General features: G+C 40.3%; 1 protein-coding gene across 2 annotated transcripts; it reads right to left on the bottom strand.

Moving 5' to 3' along the window:
* Window positions 1–980: 980 nt before the first annotated feature.
* On the bottom strand, window positions 981–25,126 carry rps6kc1 (ribosomal protein S6 kinase B1). Of its 2 annotated transcripts, none has more exons than XM_086167264.1 (16): window positions 24,979–25,126; window positions 23,021–23,056; window positions 22,055–22,175; window positions 20,394–20,509; window positions 20,229–20,322; window positions 20,090–20,143; window positions 19,565–19,987; window positions 18,784–18,908; window positions 18,051–18,149; window positions 16,035–16,082; window positions 15,347–15,479; window positions 12,167–13,798; window positions 10,156–10,245; window positions 5,507–5,589; window positions 3,689–3,784; window positions 981–2,794 (listed from the first exon to the last, which is right to left on the bottom strand). In XM_086167264.1, the coding sequence occupies exons 1-16, from the start codon at window positions 25,078–25,080 to the stop codon at window positions 2,693–2,695; spliced, it is 3,354 nt and encodes a 1,117-aa protein (XP_086023390.1). In that variant the 5' UTR covers window positions 25,081–25,126; the 3' UTR covers window positions 981–2,692. The 2 variants fall into 2 exon arrangements, with proteins under 2 accessions (XP_086023390.1, XP_086023391.1); XM_086167265.1 differs by lacking the exon at window positions 24,979–25,126 and adding an exon at window positions 24,652–24,834 and having other exon boundaries at window positions 983–2,794.
* Between the last annotated feature and the right edge of the window lie 236 nt (window positions 25,127–25,362).

Raw genomic sequence — 25,362 nt, 5'->3', positions numbered from 1 at the left:
AAAGAACTGTTGTAACTAGGGTCAGAATGTTTTAAGAAAGAATGTTGAAGAGAGTTTAACTCCTCCGAGGAGTGTAACACATAAAACTATTTCAATCATGTTTTTTGGAAGCGGGAGAGAAACAGAACCCAGGAAAACCCATGAGGCGCAAAGAGAACATGCCAACTCCACACCGAGGCTGCCACTGGAATGGAGCCAGAAACCTTCCTGCTGTGAGGCTTGCTCGATGTGTACTAAATATCCAAAGTGATAGATGCCATTAAGATGTCCAGATATTTGGTCTGAATCGGAAAAAGTACGTCAACGACGTAATTATAAGGATCTGCAGCCCTGTCTGTGTTGGCGAGCTGGAACGTTCGACAAACTATCGTTTCAAGAGTTCAGGAGCCTTTACAACCGCGGCAGGTACATTGGGGGCCGGGTTAGAAAGTCATCCAGATGAAAAGGTGCTTCAACAACGCCGGGAGAAGGACAAGGAGGAGAATGAAGAGGCAGAAAAGACAAATTCTGGCTGGATGCCAGATTAAAGGGAGAAAGACGTGGGTGTTTTTAGGGAAAGAGTTCATTGCAGTTGTGGTGTCATTGGTTTAGTTTTTTCGAAATCTGTGTATTGAGCTGGAAGTCTCTTCAAATTCAACACAGGGAGAGCAGATCTAGTCAGAGCAGAGTAAGACTAAAGAAACTTTTGGTCTTTAACTGAAACCAAAAGAGCATCTGTTTTTGTCTCGCTATCAAGTGGCATTTATAATAATCACACGCTGTGAAATGAATGAAATTTCTGACAGCAGTAAACACTGGGGGACAGTTAAACAAGAATATGGCAGGAATGCAATTCCCTGAATACCTCACACTACAGAGCTTATAGAAGAAACTGCAATGGAGAACCACACGGATCTACTGTATTACATATATACATAACATAAAATGTTGATAATGAAAATTCTGGAGACAGTAGTCATCCTTAAATCCTTAAGTCCCTTGACAACGTTGACAACGTATTGCCCGTATGGGAGGCCCCGGCTGAAATGAGATAATCGATCATAGAATTTTTAAAAAGCATCTTTATCTTGAAGCTAGCATTATTAGCCGACACCTAAAAGGGACCATTTGTATTGACGGGTGCTGGGGAATAAGTGTGCTATGTGAGCGAGTGGGTTTGTGTGCTTTGGCGCTAGCTCACATTACGGTCAGTGTGACACTCAGCGGGAATGACAGCAGCTTTCTAGGAGTATCACGGCTGGAGTTGTAGCCCCAGAACACGCATCCTCCTCTCAGGTCGTCACATGTCAGCGCATCAACAAACGAAAGCAATTCTACTGCACATGATCTCATTTAGGTGTATTTATTGTTTTCCAGATTGTATTGTCAGACCAGTATAGATAACCAACAACAGACATGAGTGACACTGCGGGAGAAATTGGAAAATACGTGATCGCACAGCATCTGATATGTATGCCTGATTGAGAGAAAAAGGTTAGTAGGTGGATATGAGCCTTATAATTACAGGATTTGTAGGAAAATGTGTGTCATACCACAGTGTAGAGGAGTTCAACGGTGGCTGATTATCCACGTGGTGTTAGTGAAGTACATTTAGTTGTGTTTGATATGCTAGTACCGATGTATGTGAGAAGTGACGAATGGCATGTTGGGCAACAATGAAAATGTCAAGTCTGGAATTCATTCATTAAAGATGTTATAAAATCAGTATTAGATGAGTTATAAAATACAAAAAAAAAACTGAAAAAAACCTTGATCGAAGAACTAGACATTATCAAGGACATTTCACGCCTTTGAAGGCGACACAAGATGACAATTTTTACACGGTAAGATTTTTCACTGTATTAAATACATCAATCTAAATTCATGCGCAATATGCAATGTTGTTCAGTGCAACTTTCTCTGATCGTCGTACAAAAGCAACCACAACACATAAAAAGAATGGTTTCAAAGGAAAGTAATTTGAGCCACTAAGAATTCCTCGGAAGCACAATTCATGGTGCTTATTAAACAGGTCTTTCTCCCTTCATTAATATCAATCCAACTAAATATATTCTTCAGATAAACTACCCATCTAATGCCTGATATTAACTCTTGTTCACTTTTATAGTTTGTTCACCTTGCATAGTGTGTGCCTCTGTTACTGTAAAAGGGCTGCTTTTCAGTACAAAGGGATGAAAAAAAAGGATCAGTGGTTGTTTATACATCCAGACAAAACAATAAATCTCACTGTCTCACTTTTCAGTTGCCAGTTGTAAGAGATAAGTGCTCAAAGGTGCAACCAACTGTTTATTGCACAAGGAAAAGTGACTTAAGCCTGTGTGACCACATTCTTAATCAGGGACACAAATGACCCCCCTCAATTTGAGCTCTGTTGGTTTGGCTAATATATCGCGAATATATGCAGCGATTTGAATGGATGAGATTAATAATGTAGAGAATCATCGCTCGGTACAAGCATTTACGATATAAATTATTGCACCACACATCAGAAATTTTCCCTGCATTTAAACAGTGAGGCATAAAACCCTCTAAGAAACTGAGCTAATAAACAAGGTGGGTATCACTGCTTTTTGGCAATAATCCAATGAGAAGTCTGAGCCTTGAATTCTTTTAGTGTGTTTTCTCTGCAAAGTTACTGCAGTCAGATATTCCAGCATGCAGAACCAGTGTCCACACTCCCAGTGAGCAGCATCTACTTGGGCCACTCAACCTTGGCAAAGAAAGGGTGGGATTTAATGTCATCCACCCCTGCTACCCCTGCCCCCAGCCTCTCCATTGGGTGGTATTGCAGCAACTGCGGGACAGAAACGGAGAAGGCAACGAAATAATTCACACCGACATCATAAACATTACCCAGCTATGCAGCTTAAGTTAACAAAATGGTGAAACATTCTTAAGACTCCTCATATCTAATAATCCCATTAAAAGACCAAGAATGCAGTATGCACATACTAACGGTTTAAAGACATGGTCATCATGTGGTATGAAACCATTTTACTACAATAAGCCAGACCATAGTAACTATCCATCACAGCTTAATTACACTGGATTTGTAGCAGATTTGTGCTACATTACAGACAAATAAGTTCACTAACCTCATTAAGATGAAATATTACTTATATTTGGGTATTAATAATTAATTGTTAAGTAACTGCTTGCTAATTTTGCCTATTTCCCATTTGGAAAATTCAAAAACATCGGAATATGTGGAGAAAACCAAATTAAATGTGTAGCAAAAATGTCTAAAAAGGAAAACAAAACACTAAATCTATACCAGGAATATTAATGAAAATCAAAAAAAAAGATTTTCAGCTATTTTCACAATTCCTACTTTTTATTATTGATGTCATTTCTATTTTTTACTAACACTGCAACAAATGCTATTTCAAGTCATTTCAGAATTTTAATTAGTCTCCCTCAGGGTTCTTCTGCCGACCCCACACTTTGGTATCCCTGATAAAACTGACATTTCCAAATTGCAATTTTCCTTCTCTAGATAAAAAAAATGTCTATTATTATTATTTACACTATTCACGCTCAAATTTTAGCTGTTAACCTTTTTGTGAGGGACTGAGAGAATTATGCGTGAATAAATTAAAAATTAATTAAACAAACCACTTCAATTTATTACATGAAAAGGCTGTGAACAGTAGTAAATGCATTAAGACCTAGCCCACTAAAGTGTCACCTGTTCCAACAGCGATCTGGCCTCCTCTGAAACAGACTCAGGGATGTTGAGAGCTGTGTGGCGGCTGATTCCGGCTGGATGACACTGGAGCAGAGACTGAAAAGGGAAGAAAGAGTGGAAAGAATAGATAGCCATCAATCCAAACACGGTAAAACTGGCAGACTGAGAACTGAGGGAACAGATACACTGACACCTGCAGAGCCTATGTCAATGTGAGAACGACGAGACTGGGCAAATAGGAGGAGACCAGAAGGCAGAGCACCTGAAACAACACTGATGACAGGAACTATAACAAAGACATTACTTTACCAATGTTGCTTTTTCTTGGAACAACTGTATGCCTCAAAGTTAAAAACATGGAAAAACATAGTTTTCTTTTTCTTTTCTTTTTTTTTTTTGTCTTTTCTTTAGAAGCAGGTTTATCAGAAGGGCCAATATCACAGCAGCCACAGTCCATAACCATTTTCCTTTGTTTTTCAAAATAAAATCTGCCGAGATCCCGGTGTATATTATAAAGAGGAATGGTTAACGTTGAAAAAATAGAAAAGTAAAAATAATCTCAGGAGTGAGGTAAAGTGAGTACAAGACCTGTAAGTGCTTTCCTAAGCACAGGATACAGCCTCATTGTTCAAATAATTGACAATGATGACCATAATCACAGCATACTGCAAAGGCACATCTTTCACTGCATCTACACTAACAAACTGAAAATCCTAGAGCAGTGTGTGTGTGTGTGTGTGTGTGTGTGTGTATGTGTGTGTCTGCGCGTGCACAGAAAATAAAAGCCGTAAACCGTTTGTTTGTGTTTGGGGGACCTGGCGTGTTTAGTTTTTTTTTTTTCCTCCATCAGTTTGATCGGCTGCCCCTCTCTCTCCTGATTCATGCTGCAGGAGTTCTGGCTGGTTTCCTAGGTGCAGTCAAGACTGCTCCAGGCAAGATCTTATCCTGCAAGGATCAAGAGACACTATGTGTGCCTGTGTGTGTGTATCCTTGCCAGGACCGTACCCAGACATAATCATCAAAGGAGACATCTGTGTGACTGAGGTTGTGTTTTCCCCAGGTAAGTGGGTGTGTATTGTTCAACATATTAACACCAACCTACCAACCCTGACTCATGCTTGGGACGCTGATGGGCACCACTGATAACTGATATGAAAATATGCCCACTGGCAATCGGTTAGAATTTATTCAAATTTAATAAACAATGAAAAATTGAGGGGCTATTCTGCACCTGCACTGGGTGTCCGTCTGTGCTGCTGAGGATGTATTCATTCAAGACAGCACCAGCCCTTCATTAGTATATACACACAAGCAGCTGAATATTCACAGAGAGCTTCCAAACAAAAAGCCCTGATATGTTTTCCTCCTCTCAGCCCGGTCTTGAAAGACTGTCCCACAGTTCACCCTGATCCTGGACCAGTTGTGGTGGAGCATCTTGAGAGCTGCCCTGGTCTTCACCTTCAATGCTGAGCTGAGGTCATTGTGCACCAAACAGTGCTGCTCCAAGAGCCAGTAAAGAGGCCTGTGGAGAGCTGACCCCCTGGCCTAGCAGATGGAGCTCAGGCTGGGGGAGAAAGTCACACTGACACCCCTGGCACTCCCCGAGAACCAGGGTAAGAGACGGCAGCCAAGACGCACCTCACACACACCGAAATAACAAACTCCACCTACTCAAACACATACAGACACATGTGCACACGATCACACACAACCTGGCAAAGCCATAAAGAGTGTTGGCGAGTTGATAGCCAAGACACCCACAGACATCCCATTACACCTTAGCAACAAAGATAACATTTTTTATACTTTTTGACTCACCATGCCCGTCAGAAGCTCAAAAAGGATGGCGCCCAAACTCCACCAATCGCATGCAGCCGTCTCCTCACTTATGCCTCCCACCTCTGCAATGACAGAGCGTTCATCTTTATATTAGTGCTGAGGGAAACAGCTTAAATGTGAGCGTAAACTGCAGTGTGCTTGATAGAAATAGGAAAAATAGCCAGAAGTATGCTTTGAAAAAAAATGGTATTAATCTCAATCTCTACTTCAAACTAATCCCAAGAGGTACTGAATCTTAAATACTGAATACTGTTTCACACTGGACTCACAAATTTCTCCCAAATTACATGATCAATTCAAAACAAGCACAAATACACACATCAACACACACAGACACACGTGTCTCATAAAAGGGTGATTTGCATAATAAAAAAAGCAGTTAAATTGAGGAAACCGTCTGTGCCGCAACTTCACACCATCTGCATGACCTGACCTCAAACACAAACACATTCAGACAATAGACATGCATGTATACGTGCGCGCACGCGCACGTACACACACACACACACACACACACACGCACACACACGCACGCACGCACACACACACACACACACACACACCAAGAAGAAGTATTAAGAGAAAAGAGTCTGAAACTTAAGAACAAATAAAGTGGCATTTTTGTGTGGTTTTCTTCACTATATTTGAGGGTCTTTGTAATAATTATACCACCGATTTGCCTTTGTGGTCTTTTCTAGACAAGTTTGCACTTGCATCAACTCCTTTTTTTGCCCAACACACCTGTTCCACGTAGTCCTCTCGAGGTAAACATTTAATGGGTTAGTTGTCCAATACCTAGGACTCTTCAATGCAAGTCATGTCAGTTGAACACGTACTTAAATTCACATGCAGTCAGAAAGCTAAGCTGTGATGACTGTCAGTGTGTTTAAACGAGAGACAAAGGAAAAAACTGGCTTTACTGCAAAGTGTGTGTATGCACGCTATCTCCACTGGGTACCAGATGGCCTTCTGTGATTTTTAACTTCCTCTCTCCGGAGGGAAGAGGGGCTGGTCACCCAGAGGGCCAGGACCAAGGGTCATGGTTCGCCCAAAGATCGGGCTCCTTAGCTGGGGGAACATGGGAGACAAAGACCCTTCATCTCCTGGAGGTTGCCTGGAACTCTGGAGGCCTGCATGGCTCTCTTGCAGCCAAGGTTAGAGCGGGCTATTATACTGAGTGCACGCTAAAGTATGCACACATACACAGATGTACAAAAGGCATAAACACACAGCAAACTGAGCAACCTGTCTTCAGGGCTCCCCAGGACTACTGTTTTGACAGCCAAGGAGAGAAGATTGTCATTGAACGGACTAGTGATACCTGCGTAGTTATGTGCTGGAGGGGAGATACTGGACACACACAAGCACACGTCTCAGAGCAAGGTCGATGTCATCACAATGGATTAATGTCTAAGGAGCTGCAGGGAGAGTACAGTGGAGCTGGCTACACTTACCGCTCTGTCAGAGCGAGGCAGGCAGAATGGGAGATAAGAGAAAGAGGATAGAAAGGGAAATTAACTGCATTCGTGGGCCAGGGGTCATTCAAAACCAACTTTTATACTGCACGTTTGAGAATACCCAATTATAACAAATTTTCAAATTTGACCATGCCAACACTTAGCTGGCATTTTCTGCATTTGAATAGTGTATGAAACACTTCGTTTGAATTCTCATCATTTAACTAAGAATAGTGAAGAAGTGACATATTCTGGCTCAACAATGCAGCCCTTTTACCTTATGGTCTCTTCTTCTTCCCGTTCCCCTAAACAGTACAGTTCCCGTCTACAAGGTATCTTGGTCTGGCCAACCACCCACCCCAAAGGGCCATAAGGAACTTTCGCTCTTCTCCTCTAAGACTGACTTCCCCATTAACTTTACCAACAGTGACCACAGAGGAAGTTAGGTTCACAAAGATAGGAAGTGAAGAGGATCAGTTTTCCCTTTGCATGAAGCAGAATTCAAAAGTTTGAAAAAATATTGCTAATCACAAAAGCAGGCAAAGTTTCATCTTAGTGATGAGGAAACTGTAAAAAAAATGTTAAATTAATAAAGATCTATGTCCAAGATACAGTAATTGAGATGTAATAACAGTGTCTGGGAGTGAGAACGGGGAAAACTGTATTAAGTCAATAATGCCTGATATTTGTCAAACATTATAGAACATTTTCAATAAGTAAATCCCTGAAAGCTTAAATATTGTTGCCCTAACCTTTCAGTTAAAAGCTTTTTTTACTTATGTGTGAAAAGAAGAATGCCATCTGATGTTTATCAGTATTTATGTCAAAATGGTGAGAAAGTAAATAAGCAGAGTTTTCGAAAAAACAGATTAATACCCTGTTGGTGTATTTTAAGTCCACTCCCTGGTTTTTCTGGGTGTGAATGCGGGAGCTTTAAAAACATGTTTCCCTCCTCCTGATAGACACACATATGTGTGCACACACACGGTCATAGCAGACCCCCTGCCAGCATTCTGGCAAACAGTCATAAATCTGTCATCAGGAATGAAGCCATTTCTAGAGCTGACCCTGTCTGGATAAACAGCAATACATAACAAGGGCAGGAGAGACACAGACTGTCTAACCTCCGAGCCGATGTTCGTGATAACGTGAGATGAATGGATGTACATTCAATCAATACAAATATATTGAATATATTAGTTCTACTGATATATCCATGCCAAATGAACCATAACAATAAAAAAGGCAAATATAAACTGACAATAAAAAGAGAAAGTTGTAAGTGCTTGAGGTGGGCCAGTAAATTGAAAACTAAGGGTCTGTTTAATTCAGCAGAAGTGTAACACACCCCCTGCTGGCTGTTTATGTGTACTTCACTCATCGATCCACATGAGATCAACAGTCTTTTAACTAACAGGACCTTTCACACCTGGGTGGAGGTCAGTTTAATTCTACTTCAACTCAGTGATTAACAGGCTTTTGCCCCCAACATTCAAAATTGTGAGTATCTGGTCATCTTTGCATTTTTTTTCCCACAATCTAGGCCATTGATATGGTGACTTTATCGGAAGGTATGTGAACGCAACCTGGATGTTTTTATGAAATTTTAACAGCATCTCTGATCATTTGCACTTAGTCAAGAGGAAGACAGCAAGCATTCACAATGAATTTCTTTATCAGTTTTTAAGTCCAGTGCTTATTCTTAATTATACTTCCTATCCTTGTCGAAATCATCTTGTCTTTGGAACTGGACTTGAATTTCTTCGGTCGAATTCACTTTAAGAAATTTAAGTCCAGTTGCCAAGACAAGAAGATTTCGACAAGAATTCACCATGACCTGGATAACTGAGAACCTCCACAGACATACACTTCCTATCCCATAGACATAGTGTAGTAAATTAACTGAGGCACTGTTAAGTCCATGCACAATTGACTAAAATTTTTAAGTAAGGTGTAAAAGGAAAATAATGTCTTTAGCTTTTCCAAGACTGATTCACTCTCGCTCACACAATTTTAAATTGAGGGGCCTTGATCCAAATGGTGAAACTATTTGTTGTTTCCATTTTTCAATTAAATGCATCGGTTGCATTTTTAGTGAGTCACTCAACAAAATATTTTTCTTTTTAATATTTTGAATAATCATTTACTGTTTACTATTTTTGAAAATGCTATGAAATGTAACAATGAAAGGTATCATCTGGATTAATTTATAATTCTCTCAGTGTTTATTAATTGAAAAATTATTTAATTGCAATAAAATCTGGCTTATTGTTTGCTATAGGTTGTGATTTAGTATCTTTAGGTCTTTTACTTCCAGCCACAGAACACGTGCCAGTGTATTTATCTGTATCTCCATTGGTAGGCTTTTTATAGAGTTTGCAGGGATAATAAACATTCACCCTCTACATACTGGATAGAGCATTTTTACATTCAGATTTGTTTCACAGAGGTATTCTGTACATCCTAGACACAAGAAAAATGGAAATCTGAAGTGACTTTCCAGGCATTAGAGGTAGAATGAATATGAGAAAAGCTTTATACCAGTGTGTGGGAAGGTTATTATGCACGTCTCAAGTTGGTCAAGTGTTTTGAACTATTTTACCTTTTGACTTTGTTTTTGTTTTAAAATCTGCTTTTTAATAAGAAAGCTTGCGCAAAAATTATTCAACAGCCTGAACCATGCCCAAAAGCGACGCACAAGTGCACGCATGCATGCACGTGCGCGCGCACACACACACACACACACACACACACACACACACACACACTAGTGTGACCGTGGTCTCGCAACAATTTGAGTTAGGCAGCTTTTAAACAACATGCCAGAGCTGCCAGGGAGCAACAGACAGGGTCATCACACACACTACCCTGTGTTGCACAGCAGCACCCTCTACAGGACAATAAGGTCAATACAACCAGGCCCCAGTGTTTACGGTGGACCAGGGCACGCTGTAAAATATATTGTGAGTACCAATTTATTCAGCTTTAATACCAGGCAAAATCAAAATGGGAATGCTACTTTAGAGTTAAATAAATTGAATAAGCAAATTTTCACACAGTTTTGGTGTATAAAACATGTCTTGTGACCCAACCCAAAAAAGCACAAATAATACCTGGCATACAAAATAAGATATTAGAAATAGAAGTTTATGGGATTTCTATGACCCTCACCTGGTGCACAGTACATGTTGGTATTAGCCTCTTTGTCACAGGAGTCCTCCACGTCAATCCAGCTACAGAAGTAAGTTAGCTGAACATGACCTGAGGAGAAAGAAAGTTTGTTCTGATCAGACATGAAGTGTGACCCACTCATCTCCATTCAGGCTCTCATCGACCATGCACAGTCAAATGTCAGTCGGAATATCTACTTTTCAAACTGTCTGCTCACCTCTAGAGAACCTCCTTCCTTCATTCCTTTCTGCCTTTCTACATCCCTCCATGAGGTTTTCAAGCACAGCCTCTGCGATTACTTCTGTTTAGCAACTACCCGTTAACAGTATCATTAGAACTAATGGTGTCATTAGGTAGACGTGGCCATTAGCCTGGGCTAGCCAGACTGATGCACCACACTACTCTGTTGATGGGCCCTTTAGAACAATAATTACCACCAGAGAGACTAAAACAGCCACTCAGCTAATTAGACGCTTGTTGATAACGAGGTGGGGAGAGATGATTGCAGGATGACAAAAGAAGAAGTTAGGGAAGCTGTGACCTGCTGGTAAAAACACTTTCTTCTAGAGGAGACTTCATTTTGAGTAAACAGAACATGCAGGGATATTGGCTTCATGCTTTGCTAAAGATATCAGGATGTCTTTGAACCAACAAGTAAGGTATAAAGATATATACATGGTAACGCATGAGAAAAGCAGGAAATTTCAATCTTAATGTAATCAAATGTAATGCAAAAAGACATAGGTAAATCAAACCAAGCAGTCAAGTTGCTTACAGTAAAAATAAAATACTGTAGACACTGTCTCAGTTTTTGTTATTTTGAACTTAAAGTTAAATGGCAAGGTTATGTTCTAATATTTTCATTTAAATTTGATAGGAGCCTCTGCTCTGTAGATCAACATTGATACTGTATGAGAGCCCTGAGTTACATCCTATGGAAAACTTGGTCTTAAAGACAAGAACAATGATGGTATTTTCAGTCATAATCCTCAATCTTTAATCTCAACTTCACGCGCGCGCGCGCGCGCGCGCGCGCGCGCGCGCGCACACACACACACACACACACACACACACACACACACACACACACACACACACACACACACACACACACACACACACACACACACACACACACACACACACACACACACACACACACACACACACACACACACACACACACACACACACACACACACAGAGCTGAGCAGAGCACTTGTAATTATTAAATAATGATGTATCAGGCATAAAACTAAGACAGTAATAAAGTGATTTCATTAACAGATGGTCTCCTACAACTCACAGAGGGAAGGCAGCAACAAAAACACCACAACTATGAGAACTGCCAAATCCAAAAACAAATGCTCAGTAAGTTGCAATGGTTTGACGGTATTTTCATATTTGGGAGGCAGGTCAGCAAGAGCTTGAACCAGCTCCCATGTATTTTTTGATAAAGGGAAAAACACTGCAGATATAAAGTATGTCTGGATTTCCATTCAGGTTGAAATCAACTGTTTAGAAGATCAACAAACAACTTAAGAATTTATTGTTCCTTGCACATGTGATGTTCAAACCATCATTGGTCATAATTTTTTAACTGCTGAAAGTCCGTCTATGCTTGCTTAGTAATCGTGATACCTTAAATAGAAAAATATCATCTTAAAGTTAAGTCAAATAAATATATGATTTGATTGTATTGATTGTTGAGTAGCGGTGTTGATATTTTCAGTCTTTCCGTCCAGTTCACTACTGATACCCCAGGCTGTCCAGCTTGTGGAGTAGATATAGTAAAGATGCTGAATTGTTTGTGCTGCCCTCCCCTTTCAGTTTGAGCAGTTAAGAACTGATGTGTCATTGGGCTGTCCAAATATACCTTTTACCACACTTATTGAAAGTGATACTGCAAACCTCTTTTTTTTTTATATGTCCCACTAAGACCATAGAATAATACCCCTATTTACAACAGTGAGGGATGAGAAAATATATGTGGTAATAGTAACTGCCTAACCTTGCTCATCCAGAAGGATGTTGTTTGGGTTTAGATCCCGACAGACAATACCCTCTTGGTGTAGAGAATCCAGCGCTGTCACCATCTCTGCAGCCCAGCATCGTATGAAAGCCTCGGGGATACGAGCTTGGGATGCAGCCAACGACAGCTTGTCTAGTTCTGCAAACAGCCGTGATACTTCTTTATCAAATTCACCACTGCCTCTCCATGATTCACATTCCAGTCCTAATAAACTCTCAACTACGGAGCAAGCCTCAGTCTCATTTGTTGCTATGTGAGAGGGTTCACTAGGACTGGGAAACATGTCTGTAATTATTCTAGTGCTGGGCTCTAATTCCCCACTGAGGGAATCGGCAACTGGAATGCTGGCATCAAGCATGAGGTCTTTATTTTGGCATGAGGGTTCAACCGCTTCCTTGTCAGAGTGTTTTTGTCCAAAAGCCAAGCTGTAGTCATTCCACAGAGTAGTCAAGGGGGAGGAAGATGTTGTGTCGAAAGCTTCAGAGACTGCACATACAGATGAAGGCTCTGGCTCAAGTAGCTGATTATCCCTTTCCTCTGGTTGACTGTGAAGTTGTAAAACATCTGGCTGAATGAACTTTTGAGGAGAGGCTGGGGCCCCAAGGTTTAGACACTGCGTAGAAGTTTCTAATTCCTCTTGTAAAGGATCCATAGCCCCACCAATTACAGGCAGATTGACCAAAAGGTCTGGGGGATGAGCCTCATCCTCAACTACTGCCTCTTTAAATGAGATGACCGGCACTGACTCATAGGAGCCTTTATCACTACAGTCTAACCGCCACTCTGAGCTGTTTCCCTTGACTTCCTGAGCAAGTTCTGGTAGACCCTCAGTCATGTCTGACCCAGGGTCAGATGTAGAAAACACAGTCTGTTTTTGAGAGGGCACCTGCTCTCCCCAGTCTGAGCAAATCACCTCACTTGCGCTGTCTTTGCTGTCAATCCGAAAAAACTCCATTGGTGTGTGCTTGGATTGATCCAGAGACAACGGCACGGAGGGGGAGGGCAACGCACTGAAGACCTCGGGCTGTTCCTGCCCCTCTTCCCTGTATTGTTCAATCTCATGGTTAAATCCACTTTTGTCAGATAAGTTTTGTTCAGAGAAAAATCCAAGTTCCTGAGAGCTGAAAGGTGAAGAGAGACTGTCATTACTGAGCAGAGAGCGACTACGTGAAGAAGTGGCGGTCCTCCCAATGGGCACTTCCAGTGAGGACATTTCCTGTTCACTTTTCTCTTCCTCCTCTTCCAGTGCATCTGGCTCAACCTTTTCCTGTTCATACTCATTGCAAAGTGTCAAATAACTGGTGGTACACTCTTCTTCAGTGGCGGCTCCAGATGCGGTGCGGGCTCCAATCTGTGAAATGAGCCTGGAAGAAGGGCTACTTTTATGAGGCTTGATTAGTTCATTCCCGTCCCTCTGCAGTCCTGTAACAGAAGTCGAACCAGCAACACCTCCTGAGCCCGAACTGGCTAAATCTTCAACCGGGTGTGGGGCAGAATATGGTGGGGAGTGAACAGCTGCTGTATGGCTCTTCTGGATAAAAGGAATATCAAAGCTCTCTTCTTGGCTGGAATTATGTAAAAATTTTCCAATGTGTGACCATAGCTTTCCACCTGCAGATAAAACAAATGGTGTGTTAGAGATAAAGCAAACAGACCACACAAAAACCAGGTTGATGCAGATGAGGCATAAGTCTGAAACTTTTTTTTTAATACCATTTTTGGGGAAATCTATCTGTTGGCTACAGAAGCCAAATACAAATTTTCATAATTCCATATGAGCACCATACTTTGGGGGATATGAATTTTCACAGCATTAGTAAAGTTTGCCTGTAATGTCTTTCTTTAGTCTTTCCTTAAATTACAGGAAGGTTTGGAATCAAGTATATACCAGTTTGTGTCATACCACAAACTTTTCTAAAATAGTCTGGACATCCAACAAAGTGGTCTGAACAACCTAATCATATGAAATAGAAATTCTAATTAGTAGTGAAACATTTACTCACTAGTAAACTGATGTTTTACTTTCTCTCGCACGCACACACGCACACACGCACGCACGCACGCACACAAGACACCTGCCCACCAATTTATGAGGAGTAAGATGTTCAGTATCTTGCCCAAGGACACTATGACACAGTCTAGAGAGTAGAGGGATCAATCAAGCAATCTGGCTATGACCAGATGGCAATTCTTATCCCTTCACCCATGCCACCCATAATTATTTAGAATAAATATTTTTATATTAACCTTAATTTGGAAGTAAATTGCAAACATAACATAAATGAGGTGCAGAATACAATTTAAATGCTTAACAGACACCATAGTAGTAGTTCATGGAGAGTAAAAAACAATTCCTAATCAAAGATGACAAATCAAAGTACATCAAGATGCTGCACTTAGCCCTTTGAATCCAAATAAGAGCCTACAAACCCCAATGACTGTAGTATGTTTTCTGTTGCTAACATAAATTTGACTTTAACACACACACAAACACGCACACACACAGTGAGCAATTGGAAGGCAGCATCTGTTGAGTTTGATGAGAATAGATAGGAAGTGTAGGAAGTGCGTAGTGATGATAATGATAGGGGCAGGCCAATGGTTTACAAAGTAAAGCCATCCACATGCTGTTTTGTCCAATGTCACTCAGGTCACTGCTTTTCTCTGGTTTTCTGACTCTAATAATTTAACAAATGAGGCACCATATTTAAGAAATCCTCATCAGGTAAAATCCTACATTTTATGAACCACACAGCTGTGATGTAATTGTGTGATATTAGCATTTCATCAGCTTCATTAGATTATACCGAATAGCCCTGTGTGATATTTAATAGTATCAATTAATATTCGGACAGGTTGGATGTGGAGTATACCATAGGGTACAGGACATCAAAAATGTATTGGGTCTAATCACTCACACACAAAAGCTAAGTACACTTGAAGAGAGAAGAATGTAAGGAGGCCCAGGTGTTAGCATGGCTAATGAAGCACTGCAGCACCTGGTATTCCGAATAATGACCTGTGACTCTCACCCATCTCTATCAAACATCTGTCTGGAGCAAGGGCAGAGAAAGGAACTGCAGAATTTAGAAAGAGGAGAAAAAGATATTCGGGTTGCAAAAAGGTTGGATGAGTTTAAGAGGTTAGAGACTGCCTTACCTTCAGCATATTGCAGCAAGAGGAAAACTGTGTCTTCACAAACAACAAACTTTTTCAGCCGAACCATGTGGGGCACAGAATGAGGCATGATGGTCTTCTTAACTCTCCCACAATCACTGCTCTTTCTCAGGCCCTGCACGGAAGACAAGCGTTTAAGTGAGATGTAGTGAATAACTGAAATAAAAGCAAATACTGAAAGCAGGATGTTATGTTAAGGACAAGAGACAAAAAGGTCATGGATTGAAGGAGGAAGAAGAGGAAGATCCCCTAGGTTCCATGGTGTACAAGGTATAAAAAATGAGGAGGGGAATGTGGCAAAGGAGAAATTTCCAATTAACAAGTAGCCAGATTTGCCCGGTGGCAAACCAAAGTCACTAGATCCATCAAGCCACACACAGCGCGTGACTTCCAAAGAGTCACACATATCTATCAGTACATGTAAAGTTCACGTTGGCAGCGAGTGTCTGTAGACGTGTTTGTATATGTGCGTATGTGTGTGTAGTCATGTGTGCCTGTGCTGCACGTTGGCATCTGGCACACGTCTCACACCTGAGAGCAGAAGAGCTGACAGGGACAGGCCCATTAGAATCAATTACACCGGTGACACACAGGGGCTTCTGGCACACTTCACACTAACACAGTCAGGACGGTGATGATGCAGGACACACACACACACACACAGACTTACTTTCAGGATGAACGTCTCTTGTGTTCTCTTGTCCATGACCAATAGAACCTGTGATGGAAGAGTACCATCAATTGCCAGGTAAGACCAGAGATACACAGCTGAAATTGATGTAGTGGTTTTGTCCTCCAAAGTAGTGTTCTTCAATGCATGGGTCAGGACCCAAACAAGGGTCACAGCATGATAAATGTAGGTCCCTAAATTATACTGGAAAAACTGGCATTAGCCCATCAGACCCAACTGTGTTAACCAAACCAAAGACCCTTGCCACAAAATACCAGCACCTTTAACATGACTTGTTGGAGATGGGGGCATTGTAATTCTCTTACTACATAAACTAACTGTAACTAAGACATCAGCAGACAGTCACACTATCAAATCAACAGCTATATAAAAGGGACAGTGGAAACAAGTCCGAGATAAAATGCTGATGCTGTCTTGCTTGCATGTTAAACTTCTGTTGGTCAATGACCAGTATAACCAGTCAGTTAATTTTGATTTGATATATTTGTTGTTCAGAATCGAACCATGTCACTACCACCGTGAACTATATCAAAGTTATTATTCAGTATCTATCTGAGACAGCATCTAATTGACAGAGAGAATCAATTAAATTATAGATAATTAATTGCTTCAACCAAACAGATAATATTAACAATTAGGCAAAGTACCGGTACTTTGCAAAGGGATAAAGACAGAGTAAAGCTATAGCCCTCTATAGCAGCAAAAAGCAAAATACACAAGCACATATATACAGCACATGAGATACCTGTAATATAAACATTAAGATCTGCATTCATATTTCAGAGGCATAATTTAACTTCTTCTATTTAACCCTTTTTTCAGCTTCAAAAGAAGCAGATGGTTATCAGAAAACACGTCAAATGTGTGTGTGTGTGTGTGTGGGGGGGGGGGGGGGGGGGGGGCATTTTGATTTGTATTTGTATGACAAGAAAATAAGTGCTCCATCTCTCACTTGACTTTCTATAGCTCATCACTTTTAACAGCTTTATTTCATCCCTCCTTCCCTTTCTTTCTGACATCTCTATTTCTCTCATGCTGCCTCTCTGTCTCAGGGGAGAGCTTGAGCATATGTGTGTGACCTGATGTGTGTGTTTGTGTGTAGTGTGATACATGCATGAGTATGTTTTGTGGGGTGTGTTCTCTCCATGTGACCCTTGCTGGGACCAAACAGGTGCAGGCTAAATGGATATGAATGGAGCTGTGAGTAAACAGAGTGGCGGTGCTAGCCAGGGCGCTAATATAATTAAGACACAAACATCAGGGAAGGGGGGAGGTGGAGAGGAGTGGCAGGGGGCAGTAGGGTGAGAAGCTCTCTCCATCTGTCTCCTGTGTCCCCATTAAAAGTGAAAGGAGGAAGTAAGAACAGGAGAAAGAGCAGAGGAAAGACAGGTCATTTCTGCAGTGATTAGTTTTTCTGTTTTGCTTTGTTTAGTTGTTTTTTTGTTGTGATTCTGACATATTGTCAAACCTGTGCACTCTATCCTCTATAGTATAACGTAATGGTATTGTCAAAAATGTTCTTAGAGTTGCACTTGTGTGCGTGTGTGTGTGCGTGTGTGAGATGAGCATCATTGATTCAGTGTCGTGTGCTGCTCTCTGAGCTGCTTGCCAAGTCATTTCATGGCTGAGTGGTGAAGTTGCTTCACCGGCAGCTGGTTGAGAGGACCGGCAACCTAAACTGACCTTGTGGCAGTCATAACTGGCACTAAACATACACACACTCAGCCCTTTCTATATTATCTAGTAAATCTATCCAGTTTTATTGCTATAGATAAAAGAGATGGTCAAAGAAGGAAAGGACACATATAAAAGATATTTGAAGAAGGACACCATCCACAGATATTTGAGCAGGGTAATGAACAGGTCAGTGAACCTTAACAATAACTACACAATAGTAGTTATTGAGTTACAGCCTCAGTGCTGATTTCACTTGCTAATATTAATAATAATAATAACAATAATAATAATAATGATAACATCTTAAAGTGTACTTACCTTATCTATGATCCCCAATACCCTGTAAGCATTCAAATCCTCCGAAGGATTCTGTTGGCACCCTTTGCTGGTAGAGGGGCAGCACTGCGCACCCACCACCTAAAAAACAAGGAAGAAAACTATTTAGCATAATTATCATTGATATGGTAAGAAAGGCCCAAATAAGTAAAGGGAGCAAATATACAGAAAAGGGATCAATAATATCAAAATTGTTTTTTTTTTGTTTCAGAATCAGAAAAGCTTTATTTGTCCTGGGGGGCAAGATTGTTTTTCACTGCATGTGTAAATTTGCAACTATTTAAGACTATACAAAGTATGATAAACCTTTATGAAAATCAAGTCTAAATTAGATGTAAATATATATTTTGCAATTCTGCCCTGAAAATGCATTGTTGCACAATGTTAATCACCATATGAATCAAAAGCACAAGTACTAAACACTGATATATGACACTGTAGTCATCCTAAGTATACAATAAAAGTGATAGAAACTTGAAGATGCAGCATTCATTTGATAATATTTATCAAGGCCAATAAATAGACTTGAAGACAACAAATGCAAAACTTATAAGAGAAGAAAAGGAAGCCCACAGCTATGTCTCTTAAATAAGTAGCCATGTTTTCTTCTCAATAAACAGCACACAACGGATTGACAGCAATAAATGTGTGAATATGAATATGATGTTATATTATTATTAGGTGCACAGGACAGAAATATTTCTTTACTACTAACCACTGTCTGGGTTGAACCTTGACCCATATTGCTTCTCAGATGCAGATTAGCTATCTGTTCTGCACGCATCAAATACTCTGCAGTCTTCTTTTTCACTGCTTCTCGCCGTTTGGGACTGAGCTCAGCTGTAAAGAGAGAGAGCAATTTTTTTTTGCATTGTGAGGCAGCTTTTAGAGTTGAAAACTTCTGTGCAAAGACAACATTTTCTGATAAGAGCAGGATATATTTAAAGAGGTTCATGAACATATCCTAATGGCTAAGAAAGGGAACACCTCCTAACTTTTGTTATTTACTGTTGGCTGTGACTTTAGGATCAGAAGATGTTTGTTGCTACTGGTTGCCAGATAATTGTTAGCCAATGTAAACAGTTTTTATATGTCCTAACTTGTCCTAGGTGTCAAGTCATCGTTCCTGAATCTCGGCCTGATTTACTGCATCACAAAGTGGTACTGTGTTTGACAGGACTTTTATAATTATCAAAAGTTAAACTGATACAAACTGATTCACAAAATGACAAAATCACATGATAAAGACACAGACAAAAGATCTATTTCAAAGAGCTAGTGACAGATACTGTCATGGTCCTCTTCACTTTCAGGTGGAAGAATTTAATAAGCAATTCATCACACAGCTGCCTCACTTTTTTGAACTTTCAGTATTCAGTAAAAAGTTTCCAAAACGAAAAAAAAAGGGTAACTCGTCAGTCTATGTTACTATTTTATTTTTGACATTAAACACCATTAAACATTGTAGAACTTGTACAGCTCTTGGCCAAACTTACCTTGGACTCCTTGAAGCAGCAGGTCTACTCCACTGCGATAGAACGCAAAAGCGGCTTGGTAGTCCTGCTCTTTCTCCTTCTGTGTAGCCAAACCAATTATCTCGCTGGCTTTGTCAAGGTAATCTGATTTCACTTTCTTGAGGCTACCACCACTAGCATTCTTTAGACTGCCAGGGAACAGAGCTGCTCGACCTTGCCTGCTGACCTCTGGGTTCGGGTCTAAAGAAGTAGGAGCCAGGGCCGGAGATGGAGTGCGGTATTCATGCAGAGAAGGCAAACGTGGACTACAGCTACTGCTAAGGTTAGTGGCTCCCCCCTGTGGCTGGTTTGGAGAAGCGCGGCCCGAGGCCATGCCATCATCCAGATCAGCCAGAGAATCTGTGTCCACAGCCAGAGAGGTCAGGTCACTGTCACTGGATGGGCCTGAAGAAGTGGGGGAGGTCAGAAAGAATACAGAACTGTAAAGACACATGATATTTTATCTTTGTATTGATCAAATATTTTAATTATTTTAAACTCTCCTACCTCCATATTCTGATGTGATCGTCAAGTCTTCTGCACCACTAATGTCTCTTTGCACTGGAAAAAGTCAATTTTTCTCCTATAATTAAGCGTGAATTAAGAAAAAAAGATTCTGATGAGGTGTTACATGATGAAATCCTACCATCAGAGCTGCAATCTGACAAACTGTCAGCAAGGAAGTCAGAGAAAGGTTCGGCAGGTCCAATGAGATCTGAGCCGTCGTGGCACTCACCACCCTGGAAAACAAAGTTCTTTTTCTATCCAGTTCTTATTATGTTTGTGGAGTTTTTTTTGTTTTTGAGCATACCTTGAAAAAATCTTGGATGTGCTGACTACTATAGAGTGCAGGGATATTTGCAGAGAATTGTAGTAGATCCTCAGAGCATTGTCTCCTTTCCTCAATCACAGAGTCATCAAAACGACCTACAAATAAGTGCATGGATACAATGACAGTCTGCTGAGAAACATGTTGTTATTGTCATGTCATGTTGCTGTTTTGCATAACACTAGTAAAGCTTTTCCCTTCAGCAGTCGCCACAGCAAATCAAACTTTTCCATCTAACTCTATTCCCTGCATCCTCCGACCAACTACTTATCCCAACTACCAACTACTACTTCCAAAAAAATCTTCTCATGACATTACAGTCATTCGGCAGACGCTTTTAACCAAAGCAACTTACAGTGGAGATGCCAGGGATTGTAACCAGTACCTCATACATGCAAGGCATGTGCTCTTCCACTGAGCTACCTACGACACATACATATGCCACATCTCTGGCAGCCCCAATTGCAGCATCCGTCTACCAATATATTCACTTTCCCTTCTTGGAACTTGATCGAACCATCTCAGTTTGGCCTCTCCGGCCTTCTCTCAAAAACATCTAATGTGATGTTCCTTTGATAGGAACCTGATCCTATCCATCCTCGTCACTCCCAAAGAGAACCTTAGTATCTTCAGCTCCATGACCTCTCGCTCTGCCTCCTGTCTTTTTGTTATTGTTACTCTTTCTAGGCCATACAGCATCGCTGGTCTCACCACTGTCTTATACACCTTTCCGTTAATTCTGGCTGATAGTCTTCAATGGCTTCAACGTCTTTTTTCTTGACCTATTCCAACCTGCTTGAACCCATCACTTCACCTCTTTTCCAAAATCTCCGCTGCTATGGACTGTTGATCCCAAGTACCTAAAATCCTCCAACTTCTTGATCTCCACTCTTTGTAGCTTCACCGTTCCACCCGGGTTCCTCTCATTCACATACATGTCTTGCTGCGACTACCCTTCATTCCTCTTCTTTTCAGACAATTCCACACAACCCTCAGCATTTATCCGGGCTTGGAACCGGCTCAGGGAGACACTTGCCTGTGTGCCCCCCCCCAGGGCTGGCTCAGGGTGACACTGTAAAAATATAAAAATCTCACCAAGGCCTACCCTTAAATTTAGCAGAATTTTACATGATCCATGCTTCACTACTTTACTAAGTCAGCCACACATTTTGTTATCCTGAAAAGAACAACAGATAATCTCATGTGGTAAGATTTATGTAAACAAAATCAGTAGTAACACTATACTGCCACAGGAGGGCAGAGTCCTACACATCATGTGGACTTAAAAACAATACTTTGGCATTAAATGGGTAAAAAGTTAAAAAAATTATATCAGTCTGATCACATTAAATTCACCTAAATGCTACAATTTGAATGCTTGGCCATTTTCAATTACAGGAGATGCAATTTTTTGGGTAACTGTGTTATAATCTATTGCTACAAACGAAGCACCGATACACATCCAAATTGTCCTCATTTGCTGAAAATGAAAACATTATTCTGAAATGATGAAAATTCAATGTATAAAACATCCTCAAAAAAAAACGTCATACTGTATACTTTACAAATACTGTATACTGGACCCATTTTTAAAATCCATCTCCAAAGTATTCCTTCAGACTTGGTGAATTATGGTGCCTTACCGAAGACTTTGGCCTTGGCAAAGGGAGGGAACAGTTCTGACTGGCTACAAACATTCTTGTGCAGCTGCCAGAGATTCTGATGAAGTTTCCGGAAGTCGCTGTATCTTTTCCACACAATTATCTGAAGAGTGAAGACCCAAAATATTTGAAGCCAGAAGTAAAAGAACCTGTGCTAAACCATCACCAACAGCATATTCACAATATTTTTAAAAATCATCTTGAATATTTCATTTAAGGCATTAAATACTGTTTCACAAATAGTAGTTATGCTCCTATGCTAACCATTTTAACTATGTCACATGACCATCACAAATCCATCTTGTGCAGAACTATTAGATCCATAAAATATTGACACAAACCTGGATTAGAAAAGGCCTTATGGAGGTAGAATAAAGCAAGAACTATAGATCCTAAATCAAAAATGGGGTCAGTGTAGTAAAAACTCTTGGTGAAGGAGCTGGTGGGCAGCAAACCGGTCCGACCACTAAATAGGAGCACTGTTTAAAAGTGGAGGTATGTTTGGCTTGACCTCTCTCAGATACGCATGCAGTAATTGACATCATGCTTGCTGCATTAGCACTGGTTACAGGCTAGGCTGTATTCTCAGTGCGAGGCAAATGCATGAGAAGATGTTTGTATTACATGCAGTTTATTAATCAAGAGAGAGAATCTTTGAAACATATCAGCAATGAAAAACATTGATTTTAATCTGAGAAAATGTTAAGCACATTTATTTTGTGGGTACGAAGAGAATTGAGTTATTTCTCTCACTCACTCACTATCTCAAATCTTTCTACATATATTCTAAACCCCTAACAATTACCTGGGGTTAGAATTTCTAAAGAATAAGCAATGAAAAAATAAAAACAATGTTCCATACATTATATTTGTCTTGACCCAAACTTTTGCCAAGGACTTGTAAACATTTGAATTCAAAAACACAAAAACAATGACTTGGTGGCTTACCTCTTGAACATCCTCTGGATTCTTCCTGGAGATAATCTGTGTCAGGAAGAGATGATAATACAGGCTTTGATATAAAATTTGTTACAGCAGCAAGTATTTATTTGCCAACATGTGGAAAGTGTGCCCATGGGCACATCTGTGAGCGTAACAATGACGGCATTATTAAGTAAATTGTCTTTATTGTTTAAAGGAGACATCACCAGCATACATTTCAAGCAGGGTTGCAGGCAGAGATAAAGGATTGCCATTGTTATATATAGCCCCATATGAAAAATATTCAAAATCCTGAGCAAAGATGTGTAACAAAATTTATCAAGACAATGTTAAAGTGTGCATGAGAGCATCATCTTAAAATGTTATCATAGATTCTCAAGTATTTGAAGCAGCACACACAGGCTCACAGATGGTAATTTGAGTTAACATCTGGTGACTACATCCCGGCCAATACTTGATTTTTTTGGTTCAGTAATATTAAAAAATCTTTTCAAATTGCTGTAATCATAATTACATAAATTAAGTCACTTTGATATCTCTCCTTAAACAGTACTTCCGTAGGGATGGTGACAAGCAAGAATTCTGAAGCCTCTTCTGCACCAGTAATTTATTAAATTGAATAGATGTACAGATCAAATATTCAAAGAGTGAGAAAATTAGTGTACATCTTCCTTTGGGAGATTGGTCTTTACCCCTGCCTGGCAGTGGAGCTCCCATTTGAATAGTAACTTCACGACCTCAGCCTCCAGAATGAAGGCGGTAAACTCAGGGAGGCAAGCCCGTGGATGGCAATCTGTATCTCCATATGTCTTACATCACAATAGCAGCATATTTAAAACTTGATATATTTGGATTTTTAATGCATATTGATGACAATGATTTGTCAATGAAACTTATTAAATTAGCTTTTGTCAAATCTCCACCTGTTGACAGGAAGTGCATTGTAGGAAATGTTTGGCAGTGAAAATCCAACAGATGGATCCTCCAAATTAAATTAACTTAGACCATATTTTGTAAAGATCTCAAAACAGGACACCCTGCGCTAACCCCTGCGCTAACCAGTCATCAAGTAATTGTCCTTTGAATGTAGTCTCGGAAGGACACAGGCCCTGAACTGGGACACAGCTCTTGTCATGTGTAATTAGGTAAACGTACACCAACCATATTACTGACATATTGTCCTGTCAATATTTTGGTCAAGGTCCACTGTAAATGCAATAAAATATCAAATACATCATCGTTATAATCACACTTCTATTGGTTGAGCTCTTCTTTTGTCAATTGAACCATCTGAATCTTTTTTTTGCTCAGATTTTTCCCCACATTTAATACCCCCATACAGATGACCAGATCACACTGGTGGAGCAAAGATCAAGATTTTTTTCAAGTGGCACAGTCTAGTCTATGAATAACTCTTTAACTCCAAACAACTTTTGTTTTATGATCTTCAGCCTATCCTCAAATTATGTACAGTGTAATATTAAGATTTATAAATATAAAATTGACATCCTTGAAATTCGGTATACTGAAACAATGGCATCACCCCACAACCGCGTTAATAAATAAATAATGTTGTTTTTCAGCAACTTTCCTCCTGATAGACGGAAAACAAACACACATACCACATATAACATCACCTTCAATACAAATTATTCCCAGTGTCCTTCTGATATAATTCTTGTCATTGACACCTCTGCTTCGTAGTGTTGATATACTTCAGCCAAAGTGAAAGTAAATTGAAAAATCGTCAATCATTTTAAATACAACTGACATTCTCCCGGTTAGCAAAGGACACGACTGTAGTTTTCCAAAAATTTACTGCGCTGTCACTGAGAATGATGTTAACGCTGACGTTAATTCACGCTTGAATCACGTTAGCATGCCTAGCATGGTTTAATCCTGTCAGCTAGCTAGATGCACTTCGCATTAGCCAGGCTGTCATTGAGCGTCCCTTTTCCACTTACTCTTGCAGTGACTTTGTAGACAGTGTAGCCTTTCTGATGCTTCCTGGGCTCAGTGACAGTATAAAACCGGGCAATTTCTCCTCTGTCCCGCTGCGATATCATTCTGATAACAACAACATTGCCAAAGCTACCAGCCGGCTAGCTTGAAGCTAAATGACAACGAGGAAAGGAGCAAGAGCACCACCTCGAGGATGACCCGTAGCAACCAACTTGCATTCGTACATTACTTACGTTTATAGGTTTATTTTTAGATTTTAAACCCCTCAGAAAATTGATTTGGAAAAGTAATTTCATCTGATAAATGATAATTGTGTGAAAGATGATATTCTGATATAATATGATATGCATGAAATCGACACAAGTCCCCAGACAATTAAGATACAA

Source organism: Fistularia commersonii, chromosome 20 (genome assembly GCF_037954325.1).
Source record: "Fistularia commersonii isolate RoL2024-O1a breed Wild chromosome 20, RoL_Fcom_v1.0, whole genome shotgun sequence".
In the NCBI taxonomy this organism is placed as follows: domain Eukaryota; kingdom Metazoa; phylum Chordata; class Actinopteri; order Syngnathiformes; family Fistulariidae; genus Fistularia; species Fistularia commersonii.
This window is presented reverse-complemented; position numbering and strand designations above follow the sequence as displayed.